A 19,280-nucleotide genomic window follows, 5' to 3' on the forward strand; every position below is an offset into this window, starting at 1 on the left:
GGATTTTGGGAGTTTGACACTTTCATCAGGCTTTACTTACATAGGATCCATTAAAAAGTTAAAAGTAGCAATAAAATAGCCATATCTATCTATATCTATATTGTACATGCAAAATTGCTGCTATACGAAAACGTATTGTTACTGCACTGTTTATTTTTATTTTCATTTGCAATAAAATGTCACTGACATCACATTTTATATATGGTCCAGTATATTATGAATTCATATCAGTCACTGTATTCCAGTGGGGCAAGGCAGCCTACTGTAAGTCTTAAACAACATATATAAAATATAACCCTAACCCATAGTAGTCTAATAAATTAACCTTAAAAGAAGCTGAGTGGCTACAATTTGCATCCTCTCCTCCTCCCCCTCCCTTCCCCCAAAATCTGGTTGCACGAGCGCGTGGTCGTGATGCGCGCGCGCGTCACAGCCGGGCCTACAATGGGTGGTCGTTGGGGGCGGGGCCTGCAGTGACTTGCTGCAGCTGTCCGTGTGTGTGTGGTGGAGAGAGAGAGAGAGAGAGAGAGAGAGAGAGAGAGAGAGAGAGAGAGAGAGAGAGAGAGAGAGAGAGAGAGAGAGAGAGAGAGAGAGAGAGAGAGAGAGAGAGAGAGAGAGAGAGAGAGAGAGAGAGAGAGAGAGAGAGAGAGAGAGAGAGAGAGAGAGAGAGAGAGGATGCAACCATAGAGAACACATCATCACTCTATCATTATTCTAACCCGTTGGAATAGATCTATTCTCTACAACATCTAGCGGCTGAAAGGTGAGGATCCTAACATGATGGCATGTTTTTATTTAAAATGTCGACATTTTGCCCTTTGATGTAAAACGGTCGGTCCGGTTGGTTGTTGTTCCTGTTAGCCTCTGGTCCAGAGCTTCTCTCTAACGCTCTGCTCATAGAGACAACATTACACTGCCGTGAGAGGTCTCCGTCTTTAGTAAAACAAAAATAAACTAAACCATTTCGCTACTCACTGAAACAAAGGCAGTTTTGTGTTGTTGAACGTCTATTCTCCAGGGTGGCAAGCCTCTCAGGACCCCACCTTTTCTGTATAATACACTTTTTGGGCAGAAAATAAAATATGTCCGCCAGATGGATTTGATTTGATTTATTCACACTGCGCCCCCTACAGATCTGGTCAATGGTACTTTACATTGACCAAGATCTGCAGAGGGCGCAGTAGAGCAAATAAAAATAATATCCATCTGGCGGACATATTTTATTTTCTGCCCCCAAAAAGTGGATTCTACACAAAAGGCAGGGTGTCGAGACGTTTCCCACCGCGGAGAATAGTCTATCAACAACACAAAACCACCTTTGTTTCGGTGAGAAGTGAAATAGCTTTGTTCTTTTTTTTAACTAAAAGACTGAGAGCTCGCACGGCAGTGTAACGTTGAGTCTATGAGCAGAACAGAGCAGCCTGGCAGAGGAGCGTTTGAGAGAGAAGTCACTAAACGCTCTGGACCAAAGAGAGAAGGCCACAGCCAGTCTAATCAACATGGATGCTGCGCTATAGCTGCGTGTGTGTGTGTGTGTGTGTGTGTGTGTGTGTGTGTGTGTGTGTGTGTGTGTGTGTGTGTGTGTGTGTGGGGATGGATGATGCTGCACACAGATTAAGATCCAAGCATCGCCTTGTATAGGTGTTTGTAATGCTTCAAAATGGCCTTGTTACGCACGTTTAACTAGAGATCATGCTAGTTTATGATGAAGGTATTTTAAATGAAAAACAGGTGTCAGTATAATAGCCCCATATTATCGGTGTTAAAGCGTTTTATCTGGGGGAGGAGGAGGTGCAAGCCTATGGGCATCCTTTAAGGAAAGCACTAGTTATTCTTGGAAGTGCATTTTATTATTATGTTCACCATGCAGTGCTGCGTCAGTTCAGTTAATATAACTGTGATGCTTTCTTGCAGCATGTCTGGCTGTGTGTGTGTGTGTGTGTGTGTGTGTGTGTGTGTGTGTGTGTGTGTGTGTGTGTGTGTGTGGGGATGTGTGGGGATGTGAATTCATGACAGAGATGATGATGATCCTGACAAGATGTCAGGCTGAATTTACAGCATGACTGGTGGTGTCAGTATATACAGGGACGCCGTTTGTATCAGCGGTGCACATGCATAGTGGAGAAAAGGTTGAAAATGAAATGTTTATGAATAAATATACAATTCCAATTTGCATTATAGGCCTACATCAGGCGTTTAGCAGACACTCTTAGCCAAGCAAATCACATCCATCAAATCAAATGCAGAGAGACAGTGTAGTGCCTCAGTAAACTAGGACCTAACATCAGTCTAAAAACGATACACTAATAAAAATAATAATCTGTACATTGAAATGATAGGATACCTGGTAAATAATGAAGCTAGCATCTGTCTAAATAACCTGCTATATCATTTATTTTATGTCAAGAAAAAACAAGCTTCCCTGTGGGATAATAAAGGTGTCTATCTATCTATCTATCTATCTATCCATCTATCCATCTATCCATCTATCCATCTATCCATCTATCTATCTATCTATCTATCTATCTATCTATCCATCCCAGGGGTCTTCAACAGGGGGTCCGGGACCCCTAGGGGGTCCTCAGAGTTACTACAGGGGGGCCGCCAAATCTTTGTGTGAAAGGATGTTTTTTTTTACACATTAACCACTTGACTTGAACCCTATAGAATCCCTATTCTTAAGAGGACTTTAGCCAAAAATAGCAGATCTACAAGCTCACAACGCCTCGCGCTGCGAGGCGTTGTGAGCTTGTAGATCGGCTATTTTTGGCAAAGAGGTATAGTTGTAGAGGGGGAAAAAAGAGCAGATTACGTTAAAAAAAAAGTTCAATCTGAAACAATTTTATACAATATAGTGGGGGTCCCTAGCTGCTTCATCTCTCTCTCAGCTAGGGGTCTATCTATCTATCTAAAACATGAGAACAAAATGACCATGTCTGCATGGTCTGAATGAACCATTGTCATCATTCCAAGTCATGGGTGCATTTTACACCCAGTCTGGCCTGTGTCCACAGAACCATATTGATCCGTTTGGATCTTTTGGATCAGTTCGTACATGACTGACAGTTTACTATAAACATTAATGTGAGGATTATAAATAGAGTTGCCAACTAGCCCACTGTATATAGTGCTGTATGTACTGCTTTTATATTATATTAACCACTTGAACCCCGGGGGGGGGGGCATTAAACAAAAAATAGCAGACCTACGCTCACAACACGCAGCAATGCGATGCATTGTGAGCTTGCAGATCGGCTATTTTTGGCAGAGAGATTTGGTGTAGTTTTGAAAAATATATAAAGTTGGCAAGGGATCATTTTACTTACATAGGAGTTGTCAAACTGACAACCAGTTAAGCCCTGAGATACAATTATCTACAAATATCTTCTAAATCCGAAAACAGTTTTCTGACTGAAACACTTATGTTGCTATAATATCAGTGGTGCTCAAACTTTTTCATGTCAAGGACCCCCAAAATGATAAGTATTTGGCCACGGACCCCCATCTGAAGATATCTTGTTCCAGGAACCCCCCCGGAAGCAAAGATTTGAGTAAAAAAATGTTGTTTTAAAAATATATACATATTCAAAGACTTCAAATAAAAAAATAGAGCAGATCTACAAGCTCTCAGTGCCGCGCTATGAGCTTGTATATCTGCATTTTTTTTTTATATCCAATGTTTAAAATAATGGTTTAAATGGTTAAGTGGTTTTAATGGGTTAAGCATCAGACTAGAGCATGTCTATCGTTTATTAGAAAAGGTCCCAGAAGGTCATTTGTCTATAGGGACAGATTGTGGAACGCTTGTTTTTATGTATGTATGTGTTACTGTCATTTATTTTGTATTGCAATGTGTTTTTTTTAACTTATTAACTGTTGCTTGTTGTGAGAGAAACCACAATGGAAATAAGTCTTAGGGTTATTTTGTGTTTATCCACAGACTGATTGCATTTCAAATAAATCAGATCAAATTTTAAAAAAGAGAGAGATAAAAGCAGTCCAAGTAGACAACTCAGGTCCAGTTGACTACGTCTAGAGGGTTTAAGTCATACATGGGCAACTGGCGACCCGGGGGCCACATGCGGCCCTCACCTTCACTTAATGGGGCCCGCAGGTTAATATCGGAATATTGATGTATCATTTATTTCAGCTGTGCTCCAAACATGCAAACATGACCCGCTTTGGGCCTACTCTGTGTGGAGTTTGCATGTTCTCCCCGTGTCTCTCAGGGTAGTTAATACCCTCACAAAAACATGTAGTAATCCTGGTCGCTATACCGCCTCCCCCATGACAGCCGGGCGTCTGATGGAGGGGAAGGGAACTGGTTGGAATAACGTGTTCCTTCCACGCGCTACGTCCAACCAGGGAAACTCTCCCCTGTCAGGTGACAAGAAGGTCAGTTGGCTCTCATGCATTGAAGGAGCCATGAGCTCGGCCCTGACCTCCCTAGGCTGGCGAGGGGAGTGTAGCGCCCAGGATCACTTAGAAATTGGCACTGGGTGAAAAAATAAGGGTTACAAAATCGCGGGATAAAAATTATAAGGCAAAAAAAAAAACATGACCCGCTTTAATTACTTGCCAGGATTCCAATTAAAAACTAGACGCGTCGCAATTTGCAATTGCAAAGTGTGGTTGCGCCGACGCCGGTCGGGACTCGAGCAATACGCCGGGAGGAATACCGTCGGAGACTGCGCCAATTACATTTTCACGTCACTCCTGAGATCGCCTGCGTTTCATTTTGAGAGGATTGATCCCCCAAAAATCATGTTATTGCATCAAACGGTTACATTTGGAGCATTCGTGGCGCCCCCTATGGATCAAAGTGGAAATCCTTTTGGGGATTGGTGTAGTATACCACCCTTGACATGTGATTCAAATTTGGGATTGACCGGACGTTTCGTTCGTGATTTTTGGCATTTTTTGTCAAGCGGCCCCTCCCGCTAACTTTGGAAGCCATTTACGGACGAAAGGTACGGACTATCAAAATTCCGCTTGGATAGGTTTATCGCATGGGTCCATAGATCACGTGTACCGATTTGTGTGAGATTTGGAAAAAAATTGAAGGAAAAGGAGCAAAAAGTGTGTTTTGAAGAAAATTCAAAATGGCGGAAAATCTATCCTGACGCAAATGGGCGTGGCCTATATGGGAAGATGCGTCGTGACCCAAGGAATCCAGGGAAAAAGAAATTTTGATTTTACGACCTACGGTTCAAGAGTTATAGGCCAAAAGGTGAAGGGGGCTGTTATAGCGCCACCATGTGGCCGACTGGTGTGATTCTTTTTTTAATAATTTTGCAAAAAACTATTAACCTCCCCTCCAAGTCTTGTAACTGTAGCCCTTACGGTTTCCGAGAAAAAAATACTTGAATGGGAGTTTTTGCAATTCCCATTAAAGTGGATGGGGAAATTTAATGCACAAATAAATCAATATCAAAAAATCTATCCTGACGCAAATGGGCGTGGCCTATATGGGGAGATGCGTAGTGACCCAAGGAATCCAGGTGAAAAGAAATTTTGATTTTAGGACCTACGGTTCAAGAGTTACAGGCCAAAACGTAAAGGGGGCTGTTATAGCGCCACCATGAGGCCGAATGGTGTGATATTTTTTTCATTAATTTCGGACAATATTATGAATTTTCCCTCCAAATCTGGTAACTCTAGCTCTTACGGTTTCTGAGAAAAAAATACTTGAATTTGAGTTTTTTCACTTTTCCATTAAAGTGGATGGGTGAATTTAATGCACTAATAAATCAATATCAATTAAACTATTTAACCAATCTCTTAGCAAAATACAAGCGCACGATTCCCGATTTAGATGGTCATTTTGATATATGGCACAACATTAGGGGATAAAAACTGTGGGAGGAGATGCGGTTCGAAATATTGTTTATCTTGAAGTGGAAGAAAGTGTATAGAGTACTATAGTCTGGTTGCCCTGTTAGGGCAACCACACTAAATAGCGAAAATAGCAGATCTACAAGCTCAAAACGCGCCGCGCTGCGACGCGTTTTGAGCTTGTAGATCGGCTATTTTTACTACTTTTGTGTGACATAGAATGGCGAAGTATGTCATTCATTTTCGAAAAAAGTTTAAATACGGAGATAATAGTCGTCTGCCCAACAGTATATGCAATGAGGCCCTCTGGAGTGAGTGTGGAATTATAGTGGCCCTCTCCATCATCAAAGTTGCATCACCCCTGGTTTAAGTGGTTAACCACCTGTATTATGCAAGGGATAAATAACCCCCGACAGGATGATTAAACACAGAGGCACAGAGCCGAGGTGTTTAATTTAATAAGCGGGTTTAATAACCTGCTTATTTCACAGCTACTTAGTAAATAAATAAACACAAGTATTGGTATCAAAATGTACTTAAAGTACCAAAAGTAGAAAATAGTCATTATGCAGAATGTCCCATTTCACAAGTTTTCAAATGCATAAAATGTCTTAAAATCTTTTGAAAATAGCAGATCTACAAGCTCACAATGTGTCGCATCACGACGCATTGTAGATCGACTATTTTCAAATGGCCGAAATGTATATAGGGCTGAAGTTGTTACTGTGTGTTTTGTAATAGTAATCTAAATCTACAAATACTTTAAGATGTTTAAAAAATGTTAAAAGAATATCAGCGCAAGCTTGTACATCTGCTATTTTTGAATAGCCCAATGGCTATTCAAAAATATTCAAAAATAGCACCACTTTATATGTTGGCCCAACATATAAATGGATGAAGTGGTTAAAATGATTGTGAGGCTGTATTAACAAATTTTTCTGGGGACCCCCTGGAAGGACCCCTGGGGGTCCCGGACCCCACTTTGAGAACCAATGTATTAGATGATGATTAGATTTTTTTTTGTGTGCACTTTTTGACAGAATACCGGTCAAATCATCAGTAGCCTAATAGGTGGTCTAGGACTCTCCAAAAAAAGAAAAGAAAACTCTAATAGATAATTTTTTATAATTGACTAAATTGATTAATTTAATTAAGCACTTAACCCTGTATCATAGTTCATTGTACAACAGTGGCGTACAAAAACTGTGAAAATAGCCGACGAGTCACATCGCGACACATTGTGAGCTTGTAGATCTGCTATTTTTACTATATATATATTTTAAATAATCGATCATTAATCGTAAGTGAGACAAAAGTTTGAACGTTTGTTGTATTGTATGTATTATGTATTATATGTATTACTGATGAATTGAGTACAATGGACCATAATGGAAACGAGTTCCTGGGGCTTTTTGTGTTATCCTTTTAGCATAACGTTTGACTGTACTACCTGTACTGTTCATAATCATGTTAATAACATATTCAATCAATCAATCAATCTAACCAATCATGATATTGACTGGAAGTCACACCGCCAAGCCTTATAATGTCAGACTGGTATTTACGCTGGTGGTGTAAAGTAACTAAGTACATTTACTCAATTACTGTACTTAAGTACAATTTTGAGGTGTTTTTACTTTTACTGGAGTATTTGAAATGTTCAATAATTTTACTTCTACTCCATTACATCTCTTAGGCAAATATTGTACTTTTACTCCACTACAACTATTTGAAAACTTTAGTTACTAGTTATTTGTAGATTATTATTATAAAACATGCATTAACCACTTCAGCCCTATATACAGTATATACTTTGGCTATTTGAAAATAGCCGATCTGCAAGCTCACAACGCGTCGCAGCTTGTAGATCAAAACATTTTGAAACCTTATGAAATGAGTACTTTCTACTTTTGGTACTTTAGGTACATTTTGATGCCAATACTTTTGTACTTTTACTCAAGTCAAATTTGAATTCCAGACTTTTACTTGTAACAGAGTATTTCTACATTGCAGTATTGATACTTTTACTGAAGTAGAACATTTGAGTACTTTTTCCACCACTATTCACTGTAGTGTTTGTGTGTGTGTGTGTGTGTGTGTGTTTGCCACAGATCTGGGAGGTGAGACATCATGACGGCTGAACAGCAGAGACAACGCTCTCTGTCCACTGCCGGGGAATCTCTATACCTGGTGCTGGGAGTGGAGAAGGTTGCCACGCCCGATGACATCAAGAAGTCTTACAGGTAAAAAGACACGACGTCACCTCCACCAGCTAGGGTGACCAGCAGCGTTTTCAGATTTTGCGAGAGAAATAAGCAACCAGGTCTAAGAAAACAAGCCCAAAAGAAGCAACTTTTTTGAAAATAGCAGATCTACAAGCTCACAACGTGTCGCATCGCGACGCGTTGTGAACTTGTAGATCTGCTATTTAAAAGAAAAAGTCGCTTATAATAAGCCGACATGGCAACACTCGTGACCAGATGTCCCGCTTAGCGTGGGACAGTCCCACATTACCATGACTTTTCACACATCCCACAAATTGAGACGCCGTCCCGCATTGTGGCTGGCGATCTCCAGTGTTCAAATGTGCGTCTTAAAATCTATGTTTCATCAAAGGTCTGTGTGGAGAAAGCGCTCTATAATCACCCTCTTTAAGATGGAGATAAAACAATATCAGTCCTAAATCAATGCTCAGGTTGTTGAGAGGTGCGCTGGCTGATTTGCTGCTGAAGCTCTTAACGAGAGCACACAGCCAACTGGACTGGACCGTGTTCTGTCGGTTCTGTTGGTTCTGTTGCCGGCCGCGATCTCAGTGACAAGACACAGCAACGAAGTTCAATTCTAGGGCATTCTTTCATTTAACATCACGGTCAGTCACAAACGCATTTATTTTGTCGAGAGACGATGATCAAAGGAACCGCTGGCAGCATCGTTGATCTAATCAAAAGCGAAATACTGCTGAAAGAGAATGCTGTCCATTCCAACAAGAATACAAGTTCAAGTACCGAATCAAGTAAGAACACACAGTTATTTCAGTTCAAAACGCATCACTTTCCGTTTTAAGTCTATCACTGTCTCTTTTCCTGATGTGTTTTTAAGCCTGTTAAATCCCCTAGCAACATACTCTCAGCTACAGCAGGTTAATAACAAAATAAATGTGATATATTAGGCCTATGGTCGAATATGACATCAAGGCATTTGATAGCAACTTAAGTAATAAGTGATCATTATTGTCGCGCCACCCCTTCTCTTATGGGGGTCTCTGGCATTAATCTCTTCAGATACACGGATACGTGGTCAAATTACATATCAATTTGTGGGTCCTTGACAATTTACAATGTAGGCATTTAGCAGACGCTCATATCCAGAGCGATTTACAATTTAAGCGATTTAAGCAAGGTAAACACATCAAATGCAGAGAGACGATGTAGTGTCTCAGTAATCTGGGATCGCAAGTAAGCCAGGAGCCTAGCATCAGTCTAAACAATATACTATCAAAATATTATAATCTGTACATTGAAACTATAGGATACCAACCATACAATGAACCCGGCTTCTTTTTTTGGTGTTTTTTTCAAGATTTATTTTGGGGCTTTTTATGCCTTTATTGATAGGACAGTAGGCTGACATGAAATGGGAAGAGAAATGGGGAGTGACATGCAGCAAAGGCTGTGGGGATCTGGACTCGAACCTACGCCAGGCGGTCCAGGTCGAACCTGGCTTCTTTTTTTAAATCAAATGCTATAATTACATTTTAACATTGTGGTCAAGAAAAAAAACGAAACAAGCCTAAGTAATGAAAAATATGAGAACAATTGACCACGTTGTGTCTACATGGTCATCATCATATCTAGGTCAGTCACTGTAGCATCACTGGAACAGAGGGTGACAGGAAGGGGTACGGGGAGTAGTGATGGGACGTTCATGACCGATTTGTTCTAAATCAGGGGTCTTCAACGTTTTCAGGCCAAGGACCCCCTAGCTGAGAGAGAGATTACATTACATTACATTACAGTCATTTAGCAGACGCTTTTATCCAAAGCGACTTACAATAAGTGTATTCAACATAGGTAGGGAACGAAAACTACTAATCACCAGAAGTCTTAAGTGCATATCCTGCAAAAAACAAGCAACCAAGAGTATACCTCTGATGAAGCAGATGAAGAGATGAAGCAGGGACCCCCTCTATATTGTATAAAATTGTGTTTCAGATTAAACTTTTTAGTTTACTTGGTCTGCTCTTTTTTCCCTCTACAACACCTACACATCTTTTCCAAAAATAGCAGATCTACAAGCTCACAACGCCTCGCAGCGCGAGGCGTTGTGAGCTTGAAGATTTGCTATTTTTGGCTAAAGTTCTCCTCAGAAAAGGGATGCTTGGGTTCAAGTGGTTAAGGTAAAAAAAGATAAATCATATCACACAAAGATTTGGTGGACCCCCTGTAGTAACTCTGAGGACCCCCTAGTTGAAGACCCCTGTTCTAAATGATTCGGTCTTTGGCGTGAACGTGAACAAACTCGCTCACTTCCTGAAACTGCTACGTTCAGGCTTTCGTTCATGCCCCCCCCCCCCCCTTCCACAGGAGGGGGCGGGCTGTTCTTCCCACGACAGACAGACAGACAGACAGAGGTGAAGAGTTTTTCACTAGACAATAGACATTGAATTGAAATAAAGATAAAGAAATAAAGTGCCCTTGTTCCTGGACAAAAGACAGATAGTGTTGGCACCACATTTAAGTCTGAAAAGAAATAAATATGCATGGTCCTAGACAAAGGACAGGAAGGTACTGGTCAATTAACACGTTTCAGTATGAATAGAAGATGCAAATAGTACGCTACACCTACTATTCATGAAGGAAATGGCATAGTCATGCGAGTGTACTGACTTAGGCTGCTTCGTATAAAACATGGAATTTAATTTAAAAAAACGACTTAACAACATTTATTGTAGTTATTTATTACTTCTACACATTATTATATTACAAAGAAGATAGTGCAATTAGAGCGTAAAATGACAGTGCTGTGTTTCTGTGCAGTCATGTCAGTGGGATCCAGGGACGTCACAGGCTCTCAGAAGGTGGGGGGGGGTGGACTTTCGGTGGACTATACCCCTTACTTTACACCTTGGCTATTCAAAAATAGCAGATATACAAGCTCATAGCGCGCCACCGAGTGCCGCGCTATGAGCTTGTAGATCTGCTATTTTTGAAAAAGCGTGAAAAACATTTGTAACTGTGAAACATAAACAAATTCTGTATTTTCAAAAAAAGTTTTTGGGGCGGATTTTTTTTTCGTGTTTTGGTTACTTTATTTCGGGGTTAGGGTTAGGTTATTTAATTCTTATTTTTGCCTGATTTTACCGATTTATTATAAGAAAAAAAAAAAAAAAGTGGGGGGTATGAAATCACGGATCTGTGAGAGTGAGGGTGTTGCGTCGTACGCACAGTGAATGGCCGTGACGCCCCTGGTGGGATCTGATGCACACAGTTGCATGCATATACTGTGGTATAGCCCATGCGCTCCCATGCACTTCTGGGACCGGAAGTGCTGCTGAACGTGTACGTGAACGAATCATTTGAACGCTGAAATTAACGTTTTATCATATCACAAATGGGGAGAGTTCAGTGCTAAGGGGCTGAGGTGGAGTCTGAGGAGTTTAGTCTTAGATCAGGGGTCTTCAACAGGGGGTCCGGGACCCCTAGGGGGTCCTCAGAGTTACTACAGGGGGTCCGCCAAATCTTTGTGTGGGATGATTTTTCTTTTTACCTTAACCACTTGAACCCTAGCATCCCTTTTCTGGGGAGAACTTTAGCCAAAAATAGCCGATCTACAAGGCTATTTTTGGCAAAGAGGTATAGATGTAGAGGGAAAAAAGAGCAGACCAAGTAAACCAAAAAAAGTATAATCTGAAACACAATTTTATACAATATAGAGGGGGTCCCTGCTTCATCTCTCTCTCAGCTAGGGGGTCCTTGGCCTGAAAACGTCTTAGATTACGGTGGAAAATTGGGAGTGAGTATGTTCCAGTTTGAGTTCGTTCCACAGTTTGGGAGCCAGAAGCGAGAAGAGTTAGCTGAGTGAGTGGGAGGAGGTTGAAGCTATGGAGGTGCTGTGCCTTTGGTTGCTTTGTAGGTCAACGTCAGTGGTTTGTACTTTGGTGACATGAAAATATATGAGTCCCACTGCCTTCCATCACCCACTGTGAACAGAATCAGCTTTATTGTCACATCACAGGTTTGCAGGTGTAGAAATGGGTGAAATCGTTTTAATTTTTTTCTTATTTGTAGTTAAGAAAAGAGACAGAAAAAAAGAACAAGGAAAAAAGTATAGAAACAGGTTAGATAGTCCAAATGTCCTAGTAGGGTGGTAGAAAAATAAATATGTGACCGGCCGTATCTAGCTGACAGTCTTCTCTGACCCAACGCCATGAACAGACAGTCGTTGAAAATGTTTTAATTTTAGTTTTGTCATGTCATATGAAAGCAGGGAATCATAGCTCCAAATTGACATATTGGTTGTTGGTTTGACCCACCAGCTTTGGAGATATGGCTTATAGAGTGATGTCCTGCAGAGATACAGCGATCTGTACACATATACACATACAGGCAGTCATGAGAAAGACAATGGAATGATGGTATGTACAGGATAATAACTGCTGTCCCTTGGGGATGGGACAATATGAACATTACACGTCACTAGTATTGTGGCAAAAATAATTGCGATATTAATAATTCACAATATTTTCACTATGATCAAAATATGCCTAAAACTTAAAATGGCACTTTTGTTAACCACTTGAACCCCCAGCATCCCTATCGTAGGGGAAATGTTCACCAAAAATAGCCGCTCTGTATTCTCACAACGCGTTGTGTTGCAATGCGTTGTGAGCTTGTAGATCTGCTATTTTTGGCGAATCGATTTGTGTAGATAAGAGCGTACCAATTGCAATCTTTTCAGGTTTGTTTTATCAAGTACAGAGGGTTTAAGTGTTACTGAATTTGCAGCTCAACTAAAGCTAATTCATCCTAGTGTATGACGGAGGACAATTTCACGATAAATTCAAATCTCTGCAATACGATTATAGTGACCTTTTTTTAAATCATAATAAACGATAATAACGATTATCCCATCTCTATACTGTCCCTTGTGTCCCTCAGGAAACTAGCGTTGAAGTTCCACCCTGATAAGAACCCCGACAACCCAGACGCTGCAGACAAATTCAAGGAGATCAACAACGCACACGCCATCCTCAACGACCCCACCAAGCGCAACATCTACGACAAATACGGCTCCCTGGGCCTGTACGTAGCCGAGCAGTTTGGAGAGGAGAACGTCAACACATACTTTGTGTTGTCCAGCTGGTGGGCCAAGGTGAGACTCAGTCCGTCAGATTCCTTAAAGGGATAGTTCACTCAAAAAATGACTTATGTTCTATCAATTACACACTCCATGAAGCCTTGAATTCATGGAGGTTTTTATTTTATTTTTTGAGATTTGATGACCGCCGCCGGTCATCAAATTATTGCCGCTATTGTAAGTGTATAGCAGGCTTAAACCGGTTCCAGAAACCAGTTCCTCCGGTTCTGGATCCAAAAGTTTTCACAAAACTTCTTCTTACTCCTAATATTCTAACATGGAATATAATTTAAGGATGTTAAAAGTTAAAATAACTTTGGCGCTGTTTTTTATCAAAGGTATTCTCATAGAAATACAATCAAGTCAAATAAGAGTCAATAACCATTAATCGAGTTAAATCAAGTCATACAGCGTATAACCAGTATTCCCGTATTTTTAAAATCATGCTTTTTCTTTATTATAGTATACAATTATATATTCTCAATTAAGGAAGACTATGTACTTGCAGGTCAGCTATTTTCGAAGCATTTTCGAAAATGTGGCACACATTTTATTCTTTGACATGAAAATATTTGAGAACTACTATACAGTAGATTATTTTAATGTCCATTGGTTGTACTATATGCATGGTATCATGCATTAAAGTTCTCAGTCGCCACGACAGTCATTTCTATAAGATTAAAGAGCATTAGCATTAGCCTAACAAAAATTCAGCTGTTAGATAGTCTTTTTCTTAGTACCTGTGTACAGTTTGATTACACTGTTCAACCTCTCTCTCATCTGTTCTCTGTCGTCTCAACACATCTCTCTCCTGGTTTTTCCCCTATGTCACCGTCTCCACACACACACACACACACACACACACACACACACACACACACACACACACACACACACACACACTCACACTCACACTCACACTCACACTCACACACACAACCACACAGGCTCTGTTTGTGTGCTGTGGCCTGGCCACCGGCTGCTACTTCTGCTGTTGCCTGTGTTGCTGCTGTAACTGCTGCTGTGGGAAGTGTAAACCCCGGCCCCCCGAGGGCCAGGAGCAGGAGTTCTACGTGTCCCCCGAGGACCTGGAGGCCCAGCTGCAATCTGACGAGAGAGGTGAGGACAAATCACCGGTCGGGTTAGCTGATTACCAGTGGTGGAAAAAGTACTCAAATGTTTTACTTAAGTAAAAGTACCAATACTGCCTAGGTGGGGTTGGCGAAAGGGCCTACTCTGTGTGGAGTTTGCATGTTCTCCCCGTGTATCCCAGGGTAGTTAATACCCTCACAAAAACATGTAGTAATCCTGGTCGCTATACCGCCTCCCCCATGACAGCCGGGGCGTCTGATGGAGGGGAAGGGAACTGGTTGGAATAACGTGTTCCTTCCACGCGCTACGTCCAACCAGGGAAACTCCCCCCTGTCAGGTGACAAGAAGGTCAGTTGGCTCTCATGCACTGAAGGAAGCATGAGCTCGGCCCTGGCCTCCCCAGGCTGTGGGGGACTGGTGTAGCGCTGGTGTAGGGCTGGTGTAGCGCCCAGGATCACTTAGGAAATTGGCACCGGGTGAAAAAAATGGGTTACAAAAATCGCGGGATAAAAAATGTAAGAAAAAAAAAAAAGTACCAATACTGCAATATAGTATATAGAAATACTGTGTTACAAGTAAAAGTCCAGAATAAAAAAATGTACTCGTGTAAAAGTACAAAAGTATTGGCATCAAAATATACTTCAAGTACCAAAAGTAAAAGTACTAAAATGTTTGAAAATGTGTGACATTTGTGATTGATGTCACAAATGTCATGGTATTTCTTCTTTAACACTTGATCCAAGCCAGAACACAATCCTCTGAGTGATCGTTAAAGTAAACATGCTCTGAAAATGCACACGTCCGTCACACCCATCTGATGATTTGAGGTTTGAAGTTGATCGGTCAGACGGTGCTTGAGTTACAATTTACAATTTAGATACTTAGCAGATGCAGCTTGCAATAAGAAAGGTAATCACATATGTACATAGAATGCAGAGCAGAGTGTTGATTTCGTCGACTAAAACTATGACGAAAAATGTCTGTTGACTACCTTTTTTCACTTTACAAAAACGAAATAAAAACGAAATAAAACTAAGCTATGATGACTAAAACTATGACTAAATATACTGAGAATTTTTTCAACAAATAAAAACTGGACAAAAATGTTTGGGAGGGACTAAAGGAGAAAAGATCTAGTAGAACTAAGACAAGTCATCATGGGTGCACGCGGGTGTCTCAGACCGAAAATAATTGATCTACAAGCCCACAACGCGTCGCAGCGCGACGCGTTGTGAGCTTGTAGATCGGCTATTTTCGGCATGCAGCTAAGTGAAAATCATTTTGATGCCATCACGGCCCGGCAAAAATGTATTTTAGAGAGACAGTGAGAGCCAGTGACAGTGTAGTGCCTCAAAAAAACAGGATCCCAGGTAAACCAAGAACCTAGCAGATTCCGTCCATTCATAGATAGATTTCACGTGATTTGATTGCTGTTATTGTCTCTCTCGCTTTTCTCACAACGTTTTTTGCTGCCGTGGTTTTTCTCCCAACAACAGAGGCCGGTGGCGAGCCCATCGTGCTGCAACCCTCCGCGACAGAGACGACCCAGCTAACGGCTAACGACGGCCACCAGTCCTACCACACCGACACCGGCTTCAACTAACCTGCGCCCTCCTGCCTGCCGGGGGGGGGGGGGTCACCCGGACCCCACCCGCGGCCTTTCCGCCTGCTTCCCTGCTCCAAACCTGAAGATGAATGAGAGGGGTTGAGACCCGTTTCCACTGCTGAACGAGAAGCTGTGCAACCTTTTAGCAGAGAGAGAGAGAGAGAGGAGAAGCGAGCGCGGTCCCTGACAGGAACTCATTACGATTGATTCCCTTCCATGTTCCTCTTCGGCAGTGGTTCTCAAACCTTTTAATTTCCAAGGACCCCCCATAACTGTCTCTGAGAGTGCACAAATGACCCCTTTACTGGGTGCATTTCGGTTCCATTTGTACACTCTCCGAGTTACAGACCTGTAAAGGGGTCCATTTAGAACCCCCCTCGAGGAACTGCTGGGGGTCCCTGGACCCCACTTTTTTGAGAACCGCCGCTCTTTATTGGTACTTCTAGGCCTTTCTCCTTTACGGTTCACCCTCCTCCTCTGCTGTCTGTCTCCCTCCCATGGTTTGCATCATGGTGTAGCATGCACTGTTTTAAGAGAACTCATCCTCTCCGATTTTCCTTTGATCCTTTTTTTTGTGTGACATCTTTTGATTTGAGGAATCGTTCATTCCTTCACGTCGACGCGGAAGTGTGTGCAATATGTTCATATAAGTGTCGTCCACTATGGGGGTAAAGTTTACTCGATGTTTTGAAGAGAGGTGTGTGGCTCAGGGAGTTGCTGAGATGCGTTTTTATGTTGTCCTGGTTTGGTTTGGTGTTTTAAATTGAAATCGACAAAGCTGTCGTACACGAGGAACGTTCTCCATTCAGGTTTTTTTGTTTTGTTTGTTTTTGCCATCGACAACACGTCATAGTTCCAAAATGCCAATTCCTCTTTACCTGTCTCATTGTCTGAGCTGTTTGTGTTTGTGGTTTGGACCGTTGCTGCCCCCTCCAGTGTTTTGATTGTGATCAGTTTGGTTGTTAAAAGGGAAAAAGGGACTTTATGAATATAAGGTTTATTTAAATCCGTCACTTGACACATGTCGATGTAACTAATGCCTGACTTATGTACCGTCCTACAACGGTGCCGAAAATAGCCGATTTACAAGCTTGCAAATCTGCTATTTTCGGTGCCATCGTAAGACGAAGTATAAATCAGACTTAGCTTTAGTCGGGTCGGGTCTTTGGTGTCTGAGCTTTATTTCCATCGGTACCTGTAGGGTGTGATGATGAGCATTGGCGTAAAACGTTTTGTTGTTGTTGTCGGTTTACACTGGTTTTAAGTTAATTCATCTCATTATGGGATGTTTTCATCCCGGGTTGACTGAATGGTGTTCAAAGGGTGTTCCTACATGAACTCTCACCCTACAGTACCGTAACATACACAGTACTGTCACTATGTAGGGCTTCAGTGGAACATAAACAGCACCTTTTTCATCATTAGTTTTTAATCATATCAGCGGTGTGCGATTCATTCTGGTGAAATTCCAGATCACGTTCAAAAAGCATAACTATGATTACAGTGGGAAATGCACGTGCATTCAATGACTTATCTATGGAAGTGCATTGCTGCCATGCCAGGAATAACAAATAAAATCCTATCACGTTATGAAGCAACGTTTCTTGTTATAAGATGTTTTTCATGTCACAACAAGATCTAACTTCATAAGTGATCATGTTAACATGTTAACTTATCAGGTTATAACAAGAGAAATGTATCACGTTATAACGTGAAACATTTCATGTTATAAAATGAATGAAATGATTTATTTCCTGGCATGTCAGGAATACACTTCCGCACATATGTATGTATCAAACTTATAAAATATAGTGTTCCTCCTTAGAGAGCACCTATAGGTAAACCAATGTTTAATATCAAAGTCTAAATCAATGCAGAAATAACACAACAACGGACATTCACTGGATGTCTTGGCATTGCACTCCATTATTATTTGTGTAGAGACATTAATCTTGTGTTTTCTCTTCACATAAAGAAGCGTGGAGCATGACCCAGTAATCCTAGACAGTCCTAATCCCATCTGTAGATTGATGGTACGATCAATCTCTATCACTCACTACTCCGCACTGCAGATGTCTGAGTCTTTAATAGTCCATGTGAAGTGGAACATCATTTTCTTTTGATGTGAAGGCTGCCTACATGATAATCTGTCAAAAATAATTCCTAGCATTGGAGAATATAATAAGATTATCCTCATCTTTTTTTATTTTTTTATTTATGTCTTCAGGGGAAAGTCTGGTGTTGACTCTTTTTGGTCCAATGCTGTAGTTGTTTATCATTGTTGAATATTACAAATCATATAGATGCATAAAGCTCACAGAAGCAAATCATCTGTGAGTGGGCATTACAGGCAGCTTTGAACAACGACAATAGACACTTAGATCTTTTCATACCACTGAATATGCATAGATATTTTGCCACAGAATTGTGTGAATTGCCATAATCCATAATCTTTGCCACTTTGTTTCATAACTGCTAATAATGTGTTTCAATGGTTTACAAGGGTGGGCTGCTACTGCCCACCTTGCTCTAGTAACGGTATGGGTGATGATGAACCCCCTGTAACCCCTGATAAAACAATAGATGTACCTGTCAGCTGTTTCATTGACATACTGGATGATAATATTAATGTTCTACAGTCAGTTCAGTTGAATGCAATGTGTGTTCAAAAAAGAAAAAAATACAACTCTAATGGATCAATTATCAGGAAATGGCTCCATGAAAATATCTCGAGCATAGTATATATAGTGTAACTATAGTGAAATGGTTATATGACGCATTCTTTTGGACCATTATTTATTTCACTATTTTTGTCACGTTTCAAATGATGATTGGCTATGATTTTTCAATGGTATGGTGTTGTGATGTGGCCATTAAATTTTGCGACGCATGGTTTAATGGTTTAAAAAAGGTTGCTTGTACTGTACATACACTTAGGCCTCTATGAAGTATAAATCTTGACCTTTTATGTTGTAGCATGGTAACTGTATGTGTGTCTGAAAGAAAACTAATGGATCTGATTTACTGTTGTTGAATAAATGTTCCTGAACATTTGGGCCTGTGTCGCTGGGGTGTTGTCAGTACATGTTTCACTGCAACTTACATTATATATTATTCATGGAAATGGTAGAGAAAACTTGCACCTTGCAACTAGGGCTGCAAATGTAGATTATATTGTAAGTGATTATTCCATCAATTGTTTTTGTGTAAACAAATAATCAAGAAAACATTTTTTTGATAATTTGTTAGATTATATATATATATAACATCTCAATTGACACTAACAAATTCTAACCCTAATCCTTGTTATATATAATTGACTGAATCGATTAGACTGATTAACTAACAGACCCTATTTAATACTTTGTTGTACAAAGTATTAAATAGGGTC

At 40.8% G+C, this 19,280-nt stretch overlaps 1 protein-coding gene across 1 annotated transcript; it reads left to right on the forward strand.

Moving 5' to 3' along the window:
- Positions 1-621: 621 nt before the first annotated feature.
- dnajc5aa (DnaJ (Hsp40) homolog, subfamily C, member 5aa) lies at positions 622-18,930 on the forward strand. Its single transcript, XM_084068993.1, has 5 exons — positions 622-763; positions 7,947-8,078; positions 12,993-13,206; positions 14,139-14,310; positions 15,780-18,930. Exons 2-5 carry the CDS (start codon positions 7,966-7,968, stop codon positions 15,884-15,886), a joined length of 606 nt encoding a protein of 201 aa, XP_083925119.1. The 5' UTR covers positions 622-763; positions 7,947-7,965; the 3' UTR covers positions 15,887-18,930.
- Positions 18,931-19,280: the final 350 nt, after the last annotated feature.

This window comes from Gymnoscopelus microlampas (genome assembly GCF_963454915.1).
Source record: "Gymnoscopelus microlampas genome assembly, chromosome: 10".
Taxonomy (NCBI): domain Eukaryota; kingdom Metazoa; phylum Chordata; class Actinopteri; order Myctophiformes; family Myctophidae; genus Gymnoscopelus; species Gymnoscopelus microlampas.